Source organism: Rhipicephalus sanguineus, chromosome 9, assembly GCF_013339695.2.
Source record: "Rhipicephalus sanguineus isolate Rsan-2018 chromosome 9, BIME_Rsan_1.4, whole genome shotgun sequence".
In the NCBI taxonomy this organism is placed as follows: Eukaryota; Metazoa; Arthropoda; class Arachnida; order Ixodida; family Ixodidae; genus Rhipicephalus; species Rhipicephalus sanguineus.
Genome location: NC_051184.2, coordinates 62,406,071 through 62,429,612, shown reverse-complemented (window position 1 = coordinate 62,429,612; position 23,542 = coordinate 62,406,071). Strand labels below are relative to the sequence as shown.

The following is a 23,542-nucleotide window of genomic DNA, read 5'->3' as shown; positions in this document are numbered from 1 at the left end:
TACCACTTACGCATAATAATATTTCTTGTATAAATATGTACAGTGTTTGTCACGTCTTTGATGATGTACTGGGCTATCACTTTGATTACTGCTGAGCGAAACCACTGAAGATTTCACGGTGTAACCATGATTGCTTCAGGAGCTTCGCCAAGCTCTTCATCATTCACCCGTGTATATGCTGTGATTTTTTTCTCGTTTCTCGCCCATAGGAAAGCAATAATTTGGTTTCCATAAATGCTTGTTCTGCTAGCGTGCCTGGATAGCCGAGTGGTTAGGACGCTCTCCTCCGGACCGTCGGTACGCGGGTTCGAATATCGCCTCGCCAAGAAATTGTATTTTGTTTCATTCATTTCTTTTCCTCCTCTCCTCCGCTTCCATTCTCCTCTCCTCCTACTTTCCTTCCTGCAACGCGTTGCTAGGCGACGCGAGATGCCATAAAAGGCAGAGGCCGTTCGAGATGATGATATTTTACTGCGCGCGCTACGCGGGCCAACTTCCAGCTTGAACAGCTCGCTGTTAAAAATACAGGGCATTTATCGTGGTCAGAAGCATATTGCGCAGATTGTTGTAGCACGAACAGGGACGCATATATTTAGCCTAGGGTGGGGGAGGGAGGAGGGAGGGCACGCGTGTGTGGCGAAATAGCTCGTTGGATATGTAGACGGAGTTAAAAAATCTTAGCGTTATTTTTTCTACATTCGAATGATACGTGCGGAGGCGTTCGTGGACAGTTTTAGAATAGGGTACGCAAAGCTTTGCCTTAGGTTTGTGGCGGCTCTGCGCATGCGTCATACGCTATCCTCTTGGATACCCGCGACAAGTGACGAAACTAGCGTATTGTACCCAACGACCGCTATCTCTGCTTACCCTATTCTAAAACTGCCGATCAGAAACAATGACATCAGGGTGACCGCAAAGCCGTGCAATAATAAACTGCAATGTACTGGTGAGAGACCGACCAAGCGACGCGCCAACCGCTCAGTCCCGTGAAAGAAGTCATACAGAGGTTTGTTTTCTTAAAAGAATTGTGCTCTTTATCTGTGTATTCATTGAGCTGGGAAATATTCTGGTACACAGTTTATTGCTCGCTGCTTAATTGTACAGAGAACAGAGTCAGAAACTAGCACCCTTGTGGAGGCAGTTCAAATAAGGCTAGGTTTAAGTCAACTTACGTTCCGCGTTTGTTTCTATTACGTAGTATGCACAACACTTATGTGTTTCCTCCGCGTCATTTCATGTATTTATTAGATACGAAGCATCTTATGGCGGAGTTCCCTTCATTCCCCAATCCCCCGTGAGTGTATCGGTTGAGGTGTCCTCACTTGAGAGACAGTTATCGTGCACTCCACACCCGATATTCATTTTAGGGGCGAAGCTCCTTAAAGCGGCACCCGTTCGTCCCCCGTGGTAGTGCGTAACCAGGCTTAACGCTAGTACGAGATCTTGACCTCCAAGGTAGTGCCGGTGGGAGATTTCTCCTGTGCGTTGTTGAACAATAAAAAAATCGCAGCGTGCGCGTTAACTAAAAGCCGAATTCTTCTGTCTCTCATTTCCCAATAGCAGCCATTGGCATGTTCCAGTAGGAAACGTTAGTAGAAGTAGAAGTGTAAGTGTTTAGCTAAAAGCCGACTTCTGTCTCTCATTCCCATTAGCAGCCATTGTTTACCTCCAAGGTAGTTAGTGCCTGGTGAGATTTCTCCTGTGCGTGATTAAACAATAAAAAATTTGTTCAAAACGCCGTTGATTGATGAAATAAGCCAACGAAAGACGCCAGATGTTTTCTAAAAGCAAAACGAAAAGACGCGAGATGTTTCTAAAGCAAAAGGAAAAGACGCCAGCTGCTTAACGAAAGACGCCAGATTTTCTCCTCTCCTACGGGCCCCCCCCTATCTTGCCTCGCGGCGCAGCGGCGCCGACGCAGGCAGCGTCGCGAGGCAGCGTCGCGGCAGCGTCTTGATTGAAAAAACCGACCGCTCGCGCTGCACAACCGTTCACTGACGACCTCGTATATATAGGCACTGGATTTTGACCTCTAAGGTAGTGCGTGTGTGCGATTTCTCCTGTGCGTGATTAAACAATGAAAGTTCACAGCGTACATGTAAAATTAAACTGAGCTGCAAGTCGTCATAACTCTCATCGAACCTTTAGTATAAACGCGCCCGATCTCACGTCGGTGATGATGTACTGGGCAGAATTCACGGAAGATTCACGGTTTACCGATGAATCTCCGCAGCTTCGCCCACTCATCATCATTCACTCCGTGGATATGCTGCGATTTTTTTCGTTTCCTTCTTCCTTTTAAGAATCACCCCCCCCCCCCATGCCAAAACGCTGCTTCGCATCGCCTCATGGTCCCCTTTAGCGGGAGATGGTGTGATTTTTAATGTCCATGTTACTGAGTTCTGTTTTGTCTTTCTCGAGAACGTGTTTCTAGTGGGCAAAATTTGAGTGGGCAATATATGAGTGGGCAAAACTTACAAGGATTGACGGTTTACCAGATTACCTCCGGAGCTTCGCCCACTCATCATCATTCACTTCGTGGATATGGCGTGGCTTTTTAACCACGTGTGATATAATAAATTTTTCTGAACAACAAACGATTCATTGCCTAATTAAGCTTACCAAATGACATCACTGAATTTCAAGCGTAAATAAAGAGGTTTAAAAAGGTGAAACATGAGGGCCGAGGAACTTCGAAAGACAGTGTGCGACCCCATAAGACGTACTGTAGAGTTTCCCGAAAAGTGCTTCACGTTAAAGGGACGCTAACGGGAAAAGCGCGAATCAGTTGTAACTGATAAATTGTTTCCTGAGAAGTATATTGTCGATAACTTGACCATCATAGGTTCATTAATTAGATATTAAAGTGACGGTTAAGGTATCCCTTTTCAATTTCGCACCATAACTTCAGCAACTGAACGTCGGTGTGACGTGCCGATATTCAATGTGTTTGTTTCGCATTTCGCCCTCATTCGCTCCGTACAATTTTTCCAAACTTGCTATGTTTTCTCTGGCTCCTTCGTAACGTAACGCAAGTCATAGTTATCGCTAAATATTTACGCAGACCCTGGTGGGCGTTGCCTAAACTTATGACTTGCAAATCAGTGGGGGAACGTGAAGGTAGAGTATCCACCGATATCTTTTCCTGCGCTTTTTTTTTTGGCGGATAAAGCAAGTGTATCCTTGCAGCAAAGGTGGTGCTATAGGTACTGTGACAGGATGATTTACTACTGCGAGAAAGATATCATTTCCCTTTTTAGTAGGGCCACTGAAAAAAAAAAAAGTCTCGCAAAGGCGTTTCTCGTCTTTTCGGCACAATTCGTATAACGTCAGCACTCTATTCACGTGACGTCATGGGGAAATAAGCTCTTGATTGGCTCACACGCGAGGGATATCAGTTGCGGATTGTCTCCTACCCCGCTTTGCCATGCAGTTGCACACGCGTTCTGCTTTGCCTCGAATGACTATCGTGCACGATCAATCGATTTCAGTTATTTTTGTGTGTTTCCGACTGAGCAAGTAGATATAATATCGTGTAGCCGAAAAGCGCGAAATCCTGATAGGCTCAACGCTTAGTGATGGCATTGTATACGTGCTTTATGAAGAAATAAGCGGCGAGGAGGAGACAGTGATTGTAGAACAGGTAGTGAACCACTTTCTCGACCTTGAACTCGAAGCGGTTGAGGGGCCCTTTGACGTTGTCCTTAACAATGCTATGACCGCTCGTTAAAGCGGCTTGTTTCATGTAAGATAATCCGGAAGCCGCCATGCACAGCGGCGCGTCCTTCCCAATCCGCGCTCGCACATTGTAATTCACGAGTTAAACTACATTCCAATCCAGAGGAAAATCGACACGGCGCTCTTTGGCAACGCATTCGTGTTTTGCGACCCTCGCTCCGCCAAGCACACGTGCATCAACATCGTCATCAATTTACTGTTTAGTTTCGCGACGTCAAAGGTCCCACCCTTAATTATTTTTTCTTATCTAAGCTATCTAGTTGATTGGCCTATAGTTCTTCGCGGTATGCGCATCGCGCGACGCGCAAGTTTACCGACACGAAGGCAGTCGCATACGGAGGACTAGCAGCAGCACGCAGCTAGGGTACTGCTTCGCCGCTATAGTGATAAAAAACAGAGAAAGCGGAAGGGAAAGAGCGGGAGAGAGCGAAAGGTCGCTTTGTCGAAATTCCAGCGTTCTCCGCACATGTATCGCGCGGTGGCGAATGACATATTCGCGTCGTCCCCCTCCGTGCCGTCGGCTCTCTGAACTCCAGGGGGAGCCTTTCCACGAAGGCCAACGCTCGCCGCCTCTCCCCTTGGTCGCGACGTTGTGTAGGACGACGTCGCCCCGGTCCTTCTTCCCGTCATGAGTGTACGCGGACTTCGCTGGTCCTTCGGGGAGCCGATGTCTCCCGTCGGTGACGCGCCTCGGTCCGCTGAAACGACCGGTGACTCGAACGGTACGTTCTCGGCGCCTTCCCAGCTGGAGCCCGAACGGAGCGACTGCCGCTGGTGCCACAGGGACGATCGATGGCACCTGGAGAACGGTGAGTTCCAAGCTACACGCCCACCGGGAATAGACGATATTACTAGGGGTGTGCCAATATTCGAGTTTCGAATTCGGATCGAATAATACCTAAGCGAATAATTAGATTCGACTTTCGAATAGATAGTATTCGAAGTTTCGAATAATTCGACAGGGCGAATATCTGAAAAGCGACAAAGGCCAATGGTGCAACTTGGCTAGAGTGGGGTGGCTAAAACTAACGCTAACATCGGTGCAGTAGGTCTTTCGTTAAAACTTTCACCGATATACTGGTACAAAAGCGAGCGCATGTTTATTTTAAAGGCCAGTACGTCATTTCCACACGTAAAAAAGCAAAAAAAAAGGAGAAAACTGTCAAGCTCTTCACAACTTCGCCTCTGAAACGAAGGCACGGATTATTCTTGCCTAGTCCGGTCGCATATGCCGCAGGCGCCGTTAAAACATCCCGACTTCGGCCCGCGAAACCCTCGGTGATTGGAATCGCATATGAAAATTTGTTCACGCTGTGCAGTCGTCAGTGCCGCACCGCACCACTCGTTCAAAAACTCCCATCGTTCCGGCGCGCAGTTCAAACGCCGCCGTGAATGGGCGCCCGAAGATTTTTGGGCCCCAAGTGCCCATGGAGATATATAAAGCACAATTGCACGACTATAGATGAAGCACAATTGAAGCCGTATTCCGCGACCATGGGGAAAAAAAAATTAGCTACCATACCGTGTTCTTTTAGGAGTTACGAGGTTAGGAGTGCCCCTGCTAACTAGAGTGACGGCTCTTCTATCAACATGCCTGCGACCCCCCCCCCCCCAAAAAAAAAAAAAACAGAAGAAAAATACCGTTCCTAAGAAGCACGTAAAAAAAGCTGCCACCAAGCCGTAGCGTCCCTGATTTTTCCTTTGTTTTGCTGCAACTGGCGGTACACGTTTCGTGTAAATATACGTACTATTCGATATTCGATTCGATATTTTTGGCCACTATTCGGCACTATTAGATTCGAATTCCATTCGAGATGAAATTTCACTATTCGTACACCCCTAGATATTACATAAGACACATGGGCGTCGCCACCTTGAACTGTTAAGCGAATGTTTTCGTAGTTTTGCATATCGCGACGCAATTTAATAAGGTCATGAAACGCCGAATGCACCAAACCAACCATGCTCATGCGCGTGCGCTTAGCTTTAGCCGCGTGCTAAGGAAACCTCGAAGAGTAAAGATCAACCTGGGCACCCCCCCCTCTTCCACACGATACAGCGTGCCTCGTAATCGCACTGTTGCTTTGGCACGCAAGAGCCTAGGACGGCCAATGGCGTACGGCGAGCTGCCGTGAAGCTAACTTCACTGTAAACACGAATTAGTCCATATTGGCGCATTTAGCAGCTGAAACGCCCTTTCACCGTACAAGCCCGAACTGTGAACTCCCGTGGCAGGAGGTAAAACGGGCTAAAACCGTTATTTTTCCGTGGCCGGTGGGACTGCGGACCTGTTTATGTTCATCTTCAGTGAATCGCTGCGCATCAGACATGCAATAGATTATTGCTCTCTCCTTTTCGCAAATCATGGGATTTTTCAGGGGACATCGCCTCTTCTTGCGCCAAAGTGAAACTGGAGTAACATAAAAGAAATAATAATGTCAAATAGATAGGGGGTATTCAAATGCGACCATTTGTTCACCTATCAATAAAAGAACAGAATAACTCTCAGCGATCGGTCCTGGTCAACGTAACGAATCGGACGGGGCGCATGAGGCGAGCAATGACCGTAACGTGCACCGCAAGGGCAGAGTTTTTGCGCGCGCATGGCTCGGGCGCGCCGCTGGGAGCATCTCTGATATACGTCAAGCGCGTGCGCAGTCACGCTCCCACCGTAGCGTACGCAAAGCCATTGCGTACTTTGTACTAAAACTGTGTACTGTTGTTACGGTGCGAACAAAAAATTTGGAGGACGCTTTAGTTTCGCCTTCAAGGGTAGAACGCGACAGCGTAATCGGACCCCGTGCGCATCGTCTTCAACCGTGCCGCAAGAAAAAGGAACTTTTGTGCGCGTAACACTGACCGTTTCATGACTATCGAAGAACGCCTACTGCAAGTACAGCTGCGAAGTTGCCCACTACGCCGTAATCCTTCCTTTTGAAAATTGGCGAATTACACACTACGCGTCCGTAAGGTGCCACGTGCACCTGCTTTGCAATAGGTGGGCAGCTTTAAGCCGACCCGAGCTAACGGGGGGTTTCGACCCCTCCCACGCCTAGCCGTGCGTGGCTTTGCCGTGTCCGGGGAAAAGGGGATCCTGGGGGTTGAGCCGACGCCGGGTGATTGGACCTTTAAGGCCCCCCGGCAGAGGCAACACACCCCTTTGGCCCCGGCTTCATGTAGACGGCACCCCTGGGCTGACCCACCCAGGGGAAATCGGCAGTCGCCTTTTCCTGTCTCTCTCTCCCCTCACATCTTCGTCTTTCTCTCTCACTTTGCATCTTTTCTGTCCTCTCCTCTCTTCCATTTACTTCCGTTTTTTCTTGGCGGCGAGGGTTAACCTTGTGTATGTGCCCTCTCTTGGGCACATTATATTTGGTTATAGTAGCTGTGTACAGCTGGCGTTGGCATGCCTTATATCAATATAAGTGCTGTTGCGTCCCCATGTTGGGCTCCATGGTGGGCGGCTGACATGGCTGCCGAAATTATACACAATCTATGGCCTCATTCTCCTTTCCACGATTGAATGATCGCCCTGTCTCAAAGAGAGGGCGCACCGAAGACACCTTGAATGCCTTGCTTAAACCAAAAGAAATTTTTCCACGCTTCCACGTCATCCACTGCCAAACACTCGAAAAGAATGCCAGAACAATCTCTCCCTTTGTTGTGTCCAAATGCCTCACCGAAACTCTTGGCCACGGTTACCAGGCAACTAGAATGGCTAGCGGAGACCTTCTCCTTGAAGTACAAAGTAAACTCCAATATGAAAAACTGTCCAAACTTGTTTCGTTGGGAACCACACCTGTCTCAGTCACCCCGCATCGCTTTCTGAACAGCTCGCGCGGTGTGGTGTCAGACCAAGACTTGATCGACCTGACAGAAAGTGAACTCCTCGAGGGCTGGAGCGACCAGCATGTGATCAATGTGCAGAGAATTAAAATCAGGCGTGAAGATAAAGAAATCCAGACAAAACACCTCATTCTCACATTTGCCACAAGCACACTGCCAGAACATGTCGAAACAGGATACTTGAAACTAAAGGTCAGACCCTATATCCCCAACCCGCGACGCTGCTTCAAGTGCCAGCGTTTCGGCCACGGCTCTCAGAGTTGCCGTGGCCGTAAAACCTGCGCCAAGTGCAGTTCACATGAACACCCTGCTGACAACTGTGTTGAATCTCCACACTGCGCAAACTGCGACGGTGGGCACCCCGCTTACTCTCGTGCATGTCCTTCGTGGAAAAAAGAAAAAGAAGTAATCACACTCAAGGTTACAGAAAGCATCTCCTTTAGGGAGGCGCGAAAACGCCTTTCTTTTGCGCAGGGACCTTCATTCGCGGACGTGGCACGCAAGGGGGCAGTGCCACAAAGGTTCGTGGCGGCCGCGCGTACCACGCAAAGTGGACGTGCGGCAGCGCCATCCGCCTCCTCAGCGGAATCAGCCTTTGCTGCTCCGCAACCAAAGGGCATGCAGGCCTCCGGATCTGCACGCCCAGGGCCTTCTGCTCAGGCAGAAAGCCCCAAAACTCTGACACCCGTGCGCGTTAGCCGCGAGCGGGCATCCAGCGCCTCTGCCGAGGCGATGGACACAATGGCAAGTCCAACGGCGTCTCAAGCGCCCAAGGAACGGCGCAGCTCGCTGGAGCGCGCCAAAAAAGAAAAAGCCCGCATCACAGGGCCTGGAAAGGGCTCTGTGACATAAGGCAATAGTTGTTCCAGTACACACAGCACTAATTTACACTCAAAATGGATACACAAATTTTACAGTGGAACGTGAGAGGTCTTCTAAGAAACCTCGATGATATCCAAGAGTTGCTACATGAACACTCACCAAAAGTGCTGTGTGTACAACACATTTAAAATCCAAGAACACGAATTTTCTACGCCAATATGTCATATTCCGAAAGGACCGGGATGATGCTGTGGCGTCATCAGGTGGCGTAGCTGTTATAGTTAGCCAAGGAATTGCATGTACCCACTTACCACTACAAACGTCCCTTGAGGCAGTGGCTGTCCGAGTCGTTCTCTTCAACAACCTGATCACAATCTGCTCACTTTACGTACCCCCGCACTACCAGCTCCAGAAACATGAATTTGAGTCCTTAATAGATCAACTTCCAGAACCATATCTGGTCCTTGGAGACTTGAATGCACACAACAGTCTGTGGGGAGACTCTCGCTGCGATGCGCGAGGTCGTCTGATCGAACAGTTCCTTTTCTCTTCTGGCGCATGTCTCTTAAATAAAAAACAACCAACATACTATAGCCTCGCAAACAGAACATTCTCGTCCATAGATCTCAGCATAGCATCTCCATCACTTCTGCCCCTAGTCAAATGGAAAGTTATCAATAATCCCTACGGAAGTGACCACTTTCCAATACTTCTGAGCAAACCAATTACAAACGAATGTCCCCCTCAGGTTCCAAAATGGCTGACTGAGAAAGCAGATTGGGAACAGTTTCGGAAAGTTACACTGTTAAGTTGGACGGACATGGCTGCCTTAAGCATAGACGCAGCTGTAGAATACTTTACAGCATTTCTGATTGATGCTGCAACCAAATGTATTCCACAAACAAGTGGTCACTCTGGAAAACGACGAGTTCCATGGTGGAACAAAGAGTGCGGAAATGCGCGCAAGAAACAAAACAAAGCATGGAAGTTGCTTCGCGACTATCCGACAGCTGAGAATCTTACAAATTTTAAGAACATAAAGTCAGAAGGTAGGAGAACGCGCCGACAGGCAAGAAGGGAAAGTTGGCAGAAGTTTTTATCGGGCATTAATTCATATACGCAGGAAGCTAAAGTCTGGAGCATGGTTAGTAGGGTAGCAGGGCGGCAGGCATATTCACTCGCTCTTGTAAACACACAATGCGACAGCTTAGAGGACCAGGCAAACTCCCTCGGCGCACACTTCGAACAGGTGTCGAGCTCGTCGCACTATACCGAAGCTTTCCAACGATACAAAACACGAATCGAAAAACAGAGACTAGAGCGAAAATCCACAAAACACGAAGCATACAATGAACCTTTCTGTATAGCTGAGCTACAAGCATCGCTTAATTGCTGCAATAATTCCGCCCCAGGCTCCGACCGTGTCGTATATGAAATGTTAAAACACCTGCCATCTGAAACCGAAAAAAGCCCTCCTTTCGCTGTATAATGCTGTTTGGTTTTCCGGCGAGATCCCCTCGGCCTGGAAAGAAGCCATTATTATTCCCATTTTAAAGCAGGGCAAGGACCCATCCTCACTTTCCAATTACAGGCCGATAGCCCTAACAAGCTGTCTATGCAAGGTTTTCGAAAAGATGATAAACAGGCGACTCCTACACTTCCTTGAAATAAACTGTCTACTTGACCCATACCAATGCGGGTTTCGAGAAGGTAGATCAACAACGGACCACCTGCTACGTATCGAGGCACAAATCCGTGACGCTTTCGTCCATAAACAATTCTTTCTGTCTGTGTTCCTCGATATGCAGAAGGCCTATGATACCACATGGCGCTTTGGCATACTTCGAGACATCTCACATTTACGTGTACGGGGTAGGATGTTCACCATAATCGATAGTTACATGTCAAATCGAACATTCCGTGTTCGCGTGGGCACTGTTTTGTCTCGAATATTTGTCCAAGAAACAGGAGTTCCGCAGGGTGGTGTATTGAGTTGTACACTTTTTATTATCAAAATGAATTCCTTGCACCAGTCCATCCCACGTAACATGTTTTATTGCACATATGTCGATGACGTACAAATCGGCTTTACATCTTGCAATCTCGCAATATGCGAGCGGCAGGTTCAACTTGGTTTGAACAAGGTAACTAAATGGGCAGACGAGAACGGGTTCAGCCTTAACCCGCAAAAAAGCACTTGCGTATTATTCTCAAGAAAGAGAGGCCTCCATCCCGATCCGGACATTCACCTCCACGGCCAGCGAATACCTGTGAAAACGGAGCAGAAATTCCTAGGTGTAATTCTAGACACGAAACTAACGTTCATATCACACATAAAGTATATAAAAAACAAGTGCATAAAAACAATGAATGTTCTGAAAGTGTTGTCACGCACTACTTGGGGTAGTGACACAAAGTGTCTGATGAATTTATACAGAAGCCTCATACGCACGCGCCTAGATTACGGGGCGATAACCTATCAGTCTGCGACACCAAGCGCCTTGAAGATGCTTGACCCTGTCCATCATCTAGGCATTCGACTTTCTACAGGTGCTTTTCGTACTAGCCCCGTGGAAAGCCTTTATGTCGAATCGAACGAGTGGTCGTTACACCTCCAGAGATCCTACCTCTCTTTTGTTTGTATATTTCCTCAAGGTGAACGCGAATGGAGAACACCCCTTACACTCTACTATCAATGATCTGTCCAGTTCAATCCTGTTTGAAATTCGTCCTGCCATGAGAAAGCCCTACGCACTTCGTGTGAGGGGCCTAGCTGAAGAAATGGGTGTGCCACTTCTTGAACACCGTCTGCTGGCTCCCGCCGCATATCCCCCGCCGTGGCAATGGAAACTAATAGATTGCGATGTATCCTTCGTAGAATTTACTAAGCACGCGCCTGCTGCACATATCCGTACACACTTCCTTGAACTCCAGCACAAATACACTTTTCCAGAATTCTTTACCGATGCTTCTAAGTCTCACACTTTTGTGTCCTACGCCGCGGTCGGTCCATCCTTTACGGATGCCGGCGTTCTGCATCCTAACACAAGCATTTTCACAGCAGAGACATATGCAATATTGGTGGCCGTTAAACACATTAAACAATTAAAAATAGACAATGCAGTTATATATACAGATTCCCTAAGTGTTGTAAAAGCTTTAAAAAGTTTGAAAAAACATAGAAATCCTGTCCTTGTTTCTCTTTACTCACCCATATGCACTATCTGCACGTTCGGACAGCATGTTGTTGTATGCTGGGTGCCAGGGCATCGCGAGATCGAAGGGAACGTGTTGGCGGACCGGCTCACGGCATCTGTTCACGGAAACGCTGCCGATACCCCCATGACTGTCCCTGCACTGGACCTGAAGCCCTTCCTAAAAATAAAGCTTAGGGCTCATTGGCAGCACTTATGGAATAAGGAAAAGCAAAATAAATTACATCTTATAAAACCGTACCTTGGTAATTGGCCGCCGATATCCAAGACACGTCGTACACAAGTAACACTCTGCAGACTCCGAATAGGACACACACATAGTACACATACATACCTTTTGTCCGGAGGCGACCCACCGTTGTGTGACCACTGTGGTGACCCGCTCACTGTACTCCACATCCTACTGCAATGCAGGGAACTAGACGCTCTCAGGAAAAAGCATTTCTCATCAATATACCTTCAGTTCCCACTCCATCCCGATATGTTCATTGGCAAAGAACCTCTCTTTAAGTATCAGTCCCTCTGTGAATATCTAAAGGATGTAAATTTCAATGTTATTTTTCCAGGCGCTCCGTAGCGCGGTCTCATCATTGAGGCTGCTGCTGTGGTAATTCTTTCAAAGGAAGCACCTGCCTCCCGGCCTTTGGGCTCAAAGGCCTTGAGGAGGCATTCGTGCTGTTTACCCGCCTCTCACTTGTAAATACCATACTCACTCGTCATTCATCCCACGCCCATAGATCACATCACTTGTCACTGCCATAATTTTATACCCTATACACTCCTTTTACGCTCCTTTATAGCGCGTGATTTTAGGCCTCTATACAGCCATAATACACCCTGTCATCAAAATCATTGGTCATTGCCAACACCACACAGAAGACATGGCGCTCTTTGGCCACCCATGGCCCTTGCGCCACAAAAACCACTAACAACAACAAGCTTTAAGCCACCCACTCAATGCGCAATTGACATGCTTTGGCATCTGGTGCGATTCTACGAATCTACCACGCAATATTACATACGTTAAGGTTATTCCTCCCATTACATGACATTGTTATAGCGTTCTTTTAGGGGCGAAGCTCCTTAAGGCGGCACCCGTTCGTCCCTCGTAGTCGTAGTCGTAGTAGTCGTAGTGCGCAACCAGTCTTACGCTTTGACCTCCAAGGTGGGAGATTTTTCCTGTGCGTTGTTGAACAATAAAAAATTCGCAGCGTGCGCGTTAACTAAAAGCCGAATTCTTCTGTCTCTCATTCCACATTAGCAGCCATTGGCATGTTCCAGTAGGAAACGTTAGTAGAAGTAGAAGTGTAAGTGTTAGCTAAAAGCCGACTTCTTCTGTCTCTCATTCCCATTAGCAGCCATTGTTTACCTCCAAGGTAGTGCCTGGTGAGATTTCTCCTGTGCGTGATTAAACAATAAAAATTTTCTTCAAAACGCCGTTGATTGATGAAATAAACCAACGAAAGACGCCAGATGTTTTGTAAAAGCAAAACGAAAGAACGCCAGATGTTTCTAAAGCAAAACGAAAAGACGCCAGCTGCTTAACGAAAGACGCCAGATGTTTTCTAAAGCAATGGTTTTCTAAACAATGAAAATTCACAGCGTACATGTAAAATTAAAGTGAGCTGCAAGTCGTCATAACTCATCGAACCTTTAGTATAAACGCGCCCGATCTCACGTCGGTGATGATGTACTGGGCAGAATTCACGGAAGATTCACGGTTTACCGATGAACCTCCGCAGCTTCGCCCACTCATCATCATTCACTCCGTGGATATACTGTGATTTTTTTTAACGAATAGGTTTCTTAAGAACTGTCATGGCTTCGTAGTAGAACACCTGCTCGCCACGCAGAAGGCCTGGGTTCGATCCTCAGTCGGACCGAAGGTTTATTTATTTATTTGCAATTTTCGCTCCCGGACAACGCTGGTTTTTTCGCTAACAACCAATGACGCTGACACCGTAATTTCTGCGAAGCGAGCTCTTTAACGCTACCGCGTTAAAAACAAAAATACCCCCAATATTTGACCAAGTATACGCAGGTACGCAGGAACTTTTTTCGGGGAGTGTTTGTGCGCAGAGCGGCTAACATTGGCAACTGGTGGTCTCTGTGAGGGCGTGCAAGTATTTTAGTGTCACCCGAAAAGTTAAAGTGTGAAAAAAATTTTGGGGGGCGTCAGAACCCCCTCAACCCACCCTTAGTCACCGCCCTGTGTATACGGTCATGGCCGGGCTACACTCTAGTGCTGCCATGGTGCTCGTGGCATACTAGTGGCGTAAGCAATACGTGGCACTCTTGCTTCTCTTTCGCGCACTTCCAGTCAACCAAGCACTTCCGGTTTTCCGAACATTCAGAAAAAAAGTCTCGTAAAAATAAAGCTGGTACGAAATAGGCGGTTATGGTTCAAGCTAAGAGGTATATTTGACACACATGATATAGGAACTTCAGTTTACGTAGGTTAAGGGCCAATTAACTGTCACTGTAACCCATGAAAATTAATTGAATGAGCATACGGTTTTCTTGTGAGCAGCTGCGATCTTGTGAGCAGGTGCACGTCTCGATCACGCGCTTTTTTCGCGTGGACTCTGAGATCCGCAACGGCGCCCAAGTTTACCCAGGGAACTCACCAGGGCACGCGAACGCCGAGATGCGAGTGAAACTCGGCAGGCACATGAGTCAAGGACCAGGGTTGCCTCCAAGTTTTCGGAGCCACTAAGGCGAAGCTGTCGTACAACTTGCACGCCTCGAGCCGCGAGGCGAGCAAGCTGTCATGTGATCTTGCGTACGATTAAGAGTCTATGCCAGGCTTTCGCTGAAGGTCACGTTCGCATAAGTCATATAAGGCTTTCCCCTTAAAGGGGTACTGACACAAAATTTCGCGGCCGAGACATCCTGCGGGATCGATTCCCGTGAACATGCGTATATCATCTGCAAAATATCAACAGTGAATATAGCTTGGAAGGTATTACAGATGAATTTTGAAGTTTGCGTGAAGGATGGACACCCTCGCACTGTTGACACCCTAAAAGGTGACCCTCGGTGACCCCCCTTACTTCCCTCACGTGACCACGGTGCAACAAGTTACGATGACGTCGTAGCCACCATTTTTTTTTTTTGGCCCGCATTCGCTTCAGCAGCCTGCTTCTCGGCTGCTCGCGAACCAGTTCTGTGTGCTGACGTGATCGAGCGCTGCACCCGCTAGGTGGTGATTGTTGCACCCGGAGCCTTGTTTTCGAAACCGAAACTGACACTGGCCGGTAATGAGGAGCCTGCAATTAATTATCTGTCGCGCGCAGCAGCAAACGATGTGCCGTGTTATGACTAACAGGCGCTCAAGCAACGCATTGCAGCAAAAAACAAAAAACAAAAAAACCGCGAGGCCGGAATTTTTGTCAGTACGCCTTTAATAAGAGATCTTGCCCATTTCGACGTACGAGTAATTTGCGTGCTTCATGTCATAACCTCTCCTAAAGTGTGAATGAGCTGAACAACTTCACTGACGCTTCTGTGACCTTGACCGTCATCCTGCTAGGGATTTTTTTTTTTCGGTCAGCAGATGCTCTAGGATCTGTACTTCCTAGAAAGGACTCTCGTGTAAGTGGTGGTACGCAGGGCACGACCTTGATGGTCGATGCATATGCAGTTTACCACAACCGGGTTCCTGTCACATTCAGGCGCGAGTAATTCTACAGGCCGTCGGTACACGTGTTCAATTCGCAGAACTTTGACCCAAAGGGCCGCGCGATTCCCCTCAAAGAAGGACACGTGCTTTGCAAATTTTCTATATATGTTGAGTCTTCTTTATTCTACATTGGATATCATTGGCAAGCGTAGTAATTAAATCTACGCATCTGGGCAAAACGAAACGATTTTCCGTCGAAAAGTACATGCACCAGTTAATTATTGACTAAAAGTGTTTCAGAACAAGAAAAACAAATTGGAGGACCTTTAAGCTTCGCTTTTAAGAGTTGAACGCGATAGCGAAATCCGGCCCCTAGTGCGCAACCACTGAGTGCATACTTATTAATGTGCGTTGTTACACGCAAGCGCAAACAGACACATACACACACACAGGCGCGCGCGCGACGTGGTCAGGCCGGGAAAGCAGAGGTCAAACGCCAACAACGCCATGAAGATGCCTTGTTGAGAGCCCGGGAAGCTGAAATGAAGCGTCGTCGCCGTGATATGGATCCCCAACTACGAGCGCGGGAAGCCAATCACAGTAAAGGGACTTTAAATCACAGGCGTCGTCAACGACGCCAAAATGACGAACTGCGAGCTCGAGAAGCGGAGCCCAAGCGTCAGCGTCGCCCAGACAACGCTGACATGAGAGCGACTACTTGACATGAATGTCCCACCGGCACTCGTCGATGAGCAAGGGCTCTGCTGTAGTCGCACGGCCAGGCCATGTTTGCTGTTTGATATGTTTTCTGCTAGATGGACATAGTTGTCCACTTTGAAGCTGTTTGTAATTGTGTGTGTGTGTGTGTGTGTGTGTGTGTGTAGCATGGTTTTTAGCGGCGATGGGTGCACTATACTGGCTTTTTCGAAGCATGGCGTCGCGCAAAAAACGTAGTTTGATGGCCTCGCCAATGCGCCTACAAATAGCCGAATGGGCTCATTTTCGTCGTGACACCTGCCGAACAAAATAAAGAAGAATCCCTCAAAGCTGTGCTTAGTTTGCAAAGCACACGGCAAGAAGTCCGAGAGCCGATGGGAGTGCGAAAGATGTGAAGTTGGTCTTCACATGCCTGTGTACTTCAAAGTTTTTCACACACGAAAATCGCACTGAAACAGTTGATGCTGTTAAGCGTCGCCTTGCGTGATTGTGCGCTTCTGCCATGCAACATTAAATGCGTTAAGGAGACACTTTCCACTACATGGCATTTAGGTGGCGTTTTTTTTTCCAAACAGTTGCAAGTAACATCGCGGCGTTGTGGTAGGACACCTGCTTACCACGCAAACGGCCCGGGTTCGATCCTGAATGGGACCGAAGATTTTTATTGTTTACTTTATTTGCGTCTTTCTCGATTTCTCTGTCACGGACGATTTTTCGCTCACAAGTGACGCCGTCACCGACGCCGTAGCCGATACAGGAATTTCTGCGACACGAGCTCTCTAACGCTATCGCGTTAAAAAGTTCCACATTACCTTTCAAACTAGGCACGCTGAACATCCCGGCAAGCATGGCATTACCTCCAGCAGCGCGGTCGTAATTGCACCGATAAGCAGCCCTGCAAATAGTGATATAGAGAGCTTACAACATGTGCCATGGCTGGATTCACTCATTCACAACGTCCATCGCTTTTTTTCATCTTTCATTGACACTGCACCCAATCTTGCTGGCAAAATCGAATCGCAATCGTGCGATTCGTGTAAGCTACTTTGGGGCATGTACCGGTGCGCATGGTGTTATAGCGGTTACTGTGCTTGGCTGCTGACCCCAAGGTCGCGGGATCGAATTCCGACCGCATTTCGGTGGAGGCGAAACGCTGGAAGCTCTTGTGCTTAGATTTAGGTGCACGTTAAAGAAACCCCCGTGGTCAAAATTTCCGGAGCCCTCCACTACGGCGACCCTCATAATCATATCGGGGTTTTGGAACGCTAAACCTCAACAATTGATATTACTCCCAATGCGACTGTTTGCGTATGCCCCGAAGCAGCAGGCGGAGTATAATATGTGTCATCGTCCTCACCTCCATTGCATTAAACGCATTCACCGCATTGCATTAAACGCATTAAATGCATTAATATAAATCTTGCTGTCACCGCCCCTTCCTCATGCGCAGCCTAAGGACAAAAGGTATGCCGATATCAGTGAAGTAAGCTATCAAACATTCGCTTTTTCAGAATAGGAAATGGATTTTTTGTTTCGTCAAAAGAGTTACAAAGCGTACAGGTGTCTTGAGAATAGCAGCGCACAATTTAAGAAAACGCGGACAGATAAACAATGATACACACCACACACGCTGAACTTCAAGCGAGTCGTTTGTTGCTGTGCAGGTCACTCATTTATTTATTTAGAATGCGCTCAGAGCCAATGGAATTACAGAGGGGAGTAAGGGAAAATACACAAAATGGCAAATAACTCGGGAACAGGTCACAAAAAATTGCGCAGTATAAGCGGAAAGTTACAAGAAAATTCGCAATAATTCATAGATAAATCCCGAAAAGATTACACGTATAGTTAACACAAATACCAGCGGCACAGAGTGGAAACACAACACGTGATACGTTAATTATTAACTAAAATGCAAAATTGTGTGTACGTATAAATAAAGACTGACACTTGATATAAGTAATAATGATGGTTCTCAGTTAAAATAAATTAGAACAAGGTTTGTGCAAGGTTTCTTTAAAGTGGTTAATACCCTCGATGGAGACAAGACATAGAGAAAGGCGACTCCGTTCATCACCTGTGTGTTGGACTCATGAGTGAAAGAAGGAGCAGGATCTGCAAGATGGAATGCCGACTTTTTGTTGGTGATCAATGCGAGATATGTAATGTAGTGCCAAAAGTAGTTCGTGTCGTAAAAGAGGGTGATGATATGTCCTACGAAAAAGAAAGAGCCACCCGGATTTACGCCGTGAGGCGAAGGATACTAACTCTAGATTAGTCTTCATTAAGCTGATGTCATATTTAGCTGCTGCCATGACAACCCACGCATGTACAGACAAGAGGAGTTTTTCGGTGAAAAACAATTAGCGGCATCATGTGCAAATGCGGATATCAAATGGAATGGAGATACAATGTAATGCAACGACTCAGTCGAATTTCAGCGCCTTTGGTATATCATTGTTTTTCTTTCAATCTTTCTTAAAGTTTGCGCACTTGTTGTCAAGGCCATGTACAACCATCCAGCGCCCCAGTACCGGAGTTGCCAGATGCTACCGAGCTAACAAGCAAATAACCATCACAAAAGAAGCCCCCCCCCCCATTCCCCCCCCCCCCCCCCAAAAGACGAACAAAGAAGCGACGCGATGATTTCGAAATCCAAAAGAATCGGAAATTTAATGAATTTTCCATTCTTGAAAATACTTTTTGATAATAATATAAAATATCACTCTCGTACGAAGGAGAGCTGAAAAAAATCACTTTAATCATTTTGTAAAGCGAAAATATGCGCAACTATGAACGAAAGCAGATATTTACTTTTTAACATTGTCTAGAGGGCAGCCTCCGTTGGGTTGAACGCACGTTTGCCAGGGCACGATTAGCGTTACTTGTCGATTCCCCCAACGCATGTTTCACTTCAACACTCAACTACTTAGTCATCGACAAACGCATTATTAGTGAACGACGAACGTGCTATAAGTGAACGCGATAATCACTAAAATAACTATACCTGCCGGGAAAATGCAAATGAGCCAGAAAACGTGACAAGCGACTGCAAAATTCTACGAGCGACTCGGCGAAAAAAGAAGCCCAAATCCACCTATTATAAGCGGAACTGGCAACTTTGCCCAGTACCACCTAAGCATACAGGAGGATGTATCTAAGTCAAAGACTGTAGTGAGACGTACTTCAGTAAAAATTAAAAAATACAATAAAGGAGGATGACTGTTCTTAGGTCTGACCGTTCATTGGCAGAACATTATTAAACATAACAAAAGAGGTGTTCCGACAGTTTGTTAGGAGTTATAATTGGTTAAGTAAATTCATATGAATACTCGTTGAGTACATATAGCGCATGTAGCATAAATATATACTTTAATTGGATCAAGCAAACGCACATGCGTGTAATAACCACACCAAATTGAAATTTCTTCTTGCACAGTGAAATATAAGTTATTTACCTGCAGTGTGTGACGCACTAAGTAATGTTTATTAGCTCCCAGTAAAGTGAGCATCAGCAAAAGACAAAATTCTGCGAGTTATTCTTAAAATCCTGCTCTCTCATGCTTTTATACTGCGTGGCATAGACGTACGCACTAGGGGCGCAAGAGGTGCGGCTGGACTCCTAGGGGGGGGGGGGGGCGCCGGCTTCGCCCCCACCCCCTTCCTCCGTAATGGCGAACCCTGCACGGGCCTATGCTTTGTGGTAAGAAGTTACAAGAAGCGACGGATGGAAAATAGACACCGTTTGCCGTATTTCGTGTGAAATTTGGGTAAAGTGTATCTCTGACTTAATGCAAACCTTCATTTTAACGCTATAGAGAACGACGAACGCATGAAAGACCACAGGAAAGGCGCCGTCTTGGTGGTTTTTTATGTGTTTGACCTTTTGGCGCTAAAATGAAAGTTCTTAATAATGCTAATACTTCTCCGAAGCTCTTGAAATAATCTTTAACGCTTACCGCGCGTTGCCCTAATGCTACCTCGCAAACGCCATGCCTTCCACACGACAGTGAAATGACTGTGGTTTCGCTACTTTCAGGTGAGGGCGGCGAGGTGTCCCTGCTGTCGTCACAGTTGGAGGTATGTGCGCGCAGGAAAAACTGCAATCTATGTTCCTGTTGTTACGGCAAAAGTCTTAGATGCCTCATCAAACGCAAAAAGTGACCGTCAACACGAGTGATGCAAACATCCCTATGCGATGATGTCAATCTGTGACGTCATCATGACTCGTCAATGCATTTAGCTGGGCCAGTTGGTACTGACTTGAATGCTTCCACGATACTAGCGAACACGCACTAAGACTACAGAGAAAGACTAGCGGTTGTCCTGTGTCTTTCGCTGTAGTCCTTGTGCGTGTTCGTTAGTATATGGACGAATTCAGTCATCGGGACGCCACATAACCTGACGTCGCATGATGATGTCATCACAAGACATTGTCCCTTAGTCAAAGGTGGGCCGATCCCGGAGGCAATGCAAAACCACGTTGGATGCAGAAAAATTGCAAATACATAAGAAAAAGATGCGGCTGCATAACGGATCACGTGACTATTATAATTTCCTGGTATTGTGTTCTAGGGACGAAGGTGTAAACTTCGAGTAGTTCTGCTTATTATTATTAGTAGTTCTCCTTCGAGTAGTACTGCGAGTAGTTCTGCTCCTCCCCCCCCTCCCACCACCTACTTCAAGCCTTCCAGCCTTGAAGTTGAAGTTTATTCTTGCCTTTTTGAGGTACATGTATCTACACTTTGCAGTTTTCTCTGATATTCGGATTTTCAGAGGAGAGAGTTCCCGAAGCGAGACAACAGAGTCGCCATCGCATTTAAGATCGTTTCATTAAACACTTGTAACATAGCGTCTCTATAAAAATGCCCCCCCCCCTCTCCGCTTCTCCGCCCGCACCACCTGCTCTGGTTGCTAGGGGCGAGGATAAGCGCGCGCGCCCGCAGCTGTTGCTATGGGAGAGGGAGTGAGAGCGGAGAGGCGCGCGGACAACGCCGGATGCCTTACATAGCCCGACTAAGAAATGCATTCGCATTTAAAACTAAAGGCCAGCACAGCTCGACTCGCACAAGTGAGCGGAAAATGCTTCTCGAAACACCGGAGTCACGCTACTGCGTGAAGTACGGGAAAGCGCAGCAAAAATGCGCCGACAAAGAGTAAAAACAGAGCGCCCGAGAGACCTTCGCACTAATACATATGGAATAATACCTGTGCTGAAACATTCCGCAAACAGCGCAGTGCTTATCGCTGGCATGCTAGTCATTGCAGCTGTCAAAAGAAGGGTTGGAAAGTGCTGCTGCGCAGGCGCATATTCATAAAGCACCTGCTGCCCGCGCAATGTATACGCGCCAGCTGACAGGCTTCTGCGTGGGTATTTGCGGCCTGCGGCTTAATTAACTGCATAGCCCACGATATAAAAAAAGAAAGGAAATTCAAGCAAAACGAATTAAGTCGTTCTATGTGGAGGCGATATCATCAGTGGATTGAAATAGAGATAAAGTTGTTGTGGTAAGAGATAGAAGGAAAGATAACGTTGCTATAGTAACAGAGATGAAAACATAACGTTACTGTGGTAATAGCAGACAGCCCACAGTGGCCAGCATTTACCAACACCCGGAACCTGGAGTTGGCAAGCCCGGCGATAAAGCAGGCTAACATTTCCGAGTAAACAATTAGGAGGTTATGTCTACTCGTATCTATTAGTCTATTAGCGTCTTCTAGCTAACGCAAGTCATTTTTTAGCGAGCATATGTGAACGCTAGCCGATGTTTGCCTAATAGTAAGCCAGAATTGGTCAACGTCAAGAGTTGTAGAAACTTAGAGCGAAGCAAACTGGACGAGGTTTGAAGCTTGAAGTTTGGTTTATTCAAGGCAAAATTATTACAAAATTACCTTCGGGGACACAACTAAAGAATGAGTAGTTGTCTCACTGGGTCGAGCCGCCCTGGCAGCAAAGCAGAATGAACACAACAGTAAAAGCTATTAGTAAAGAACACAACAGTACGTGTTGTTCTACACGGGTTCCAAGATCAAAGAGAACTACGAGTGCACAGAAATATAAACAGAGATCGCATTAGAGTTGAGGCGATACTAACAAATGCGTGCTTACAATCAAATTAATACAAAACGAACGTCTTGACTAGGGCATATACTTATGCTCTGCATGCAGGTGAAACCAGAAAAGTGTTCTGAAACAAAATTGTAACCTAAAGATGTATTATCTTCTGAATAACAAGTGCACAAAGAAAGGAACAAACATCACAAGCGCTTTTGTTCAGTGCCTGTAGCACTTCGAGTTTTTCAAATGTGTAGTACAGGGTGTTCAGTGTTGTAGCGCTCTAAATTTTCTAAATGTGCAGCACTTTTGGACCAGTGTCAGTATAGCGCTCTACGTTTCCTAAATATTCTGTACTTTTTGTTCAGTGACTGTTGCTGTAGGTTTTCTAAATATGCTTACCCAGATATCCGTCAGATATCCCAGATATCCTAAAACAATTATTTAGCCGCACTTAGCCAGCATTAGACACCAGTAGCCGACATTATCTATGATTTAACGAATATGAGACAGCGCTCACCACTTGTTGTAGTGCGTGAGTAAGTACGGTAGGATTCCGGTATGACGGTAAGGCTAGGCACCGGCCGCTTGATAAAAAACAAAATCGAGCGGCCGTGGGCTAGACCACCACCACCATTCATTGTTCTCAAATTGCACGAGTGTGGGAGGGGGCGGGGTTGCTAACGTATGCCTTCGCGTATAGTAGTATGCATCCAGACGTTGTTACCCTGCCCCGCCACGGTGGTCTAGTGGTTATGGCGCTCGACTGCTGACCCGAAGGTCGCGGGATCGAATCCCAGCCGCGGCGGCTGCATTTTCGATGGAGGCGAAAATGTTTGAGGCCCGTGTACCCAGATTTAGGTGCACGTTAAAGAACCCCGGGTGGTCGAAATTTCCGGAGCTCTCCACTACGGCGTCCCTCATAATCATATGGCGATTTGGGGACGTTAAACCCCAGATACTATTGTCAGACGCTGTTACCGTTTTCCCTCCTTTTTTACCTCCTCATCCTCACGCCGCTTCTCCTCACCTTCACTTTCCTTTGCCACCCCTTAGCTATACTATACTAGGCATGGATATGCAATTTAGGAGCTGCTTGGCACATACCCGCTTTTCTGTTGCGCATACCCGCCGAGTTTTACCTCCAGCTTACCTCGAGCTTTAATAGCTACGCTGTTAAAAAATGCCAGATCTGGTTGCTTGTAGGTTGTTGCTAGGTGATCCTAGGCTGTTTCTAGGTTGCTTCTCGGTTGTTGCTAGGCTTTAGCTAGGCGATGCTAGGTTGTCTCTAGGTTGTTTGTAGGCTTTATCTACGTGTTGCTGGGCTGTTTCTAGGTGGTTGCCAGGCTTTTAGCTAGGTAATGGTACGTTGCTTCCAGGTAGCTGCTAGACTCTTAGCTATGTCGTTTTCTAGGTTGCCTCTACGTCGTTGCTGGGGTTAAGCTAGTTATTGTTAGGTTGTTTCTAGGTTATTGGCTGTTTTGCTAGACTTCGGAAATCGTCCAAATTCGCCGTTTCAAGCCTTGC

The 23,542-nt window shown here is 47.0% G+C and overlaps 1 protein-coding gene across 1 annotated transcript in view; it reads left to right on the top strand.

Annotated features, from left to right (window-relative positions):
* Positions 1-4,277: 4,277 nt before the first annotated feature.
* The window catches only part of LOC119405584 (solute carrier family 4 member 11), a 53,296-nt gene continuing 34,031 nt past the window's right edge, over positions 4,278-23,542 (top strand). The window contains exons 1-2 of the mRNA XM_037672420.2: positions 4,278-4,547; positions 20,000-20,040. Of these exons, the coding sequence (XP_037528348.1) occupies positions 4,367-4,547; positions 20,000-20,040 (222 nt within the window). The 5' untranslated portion in view covers positions 4,278-4,366. The remainder of the gene's footprint in view (positions 4,548-19,999; positions 20,041-23,542) is intronic.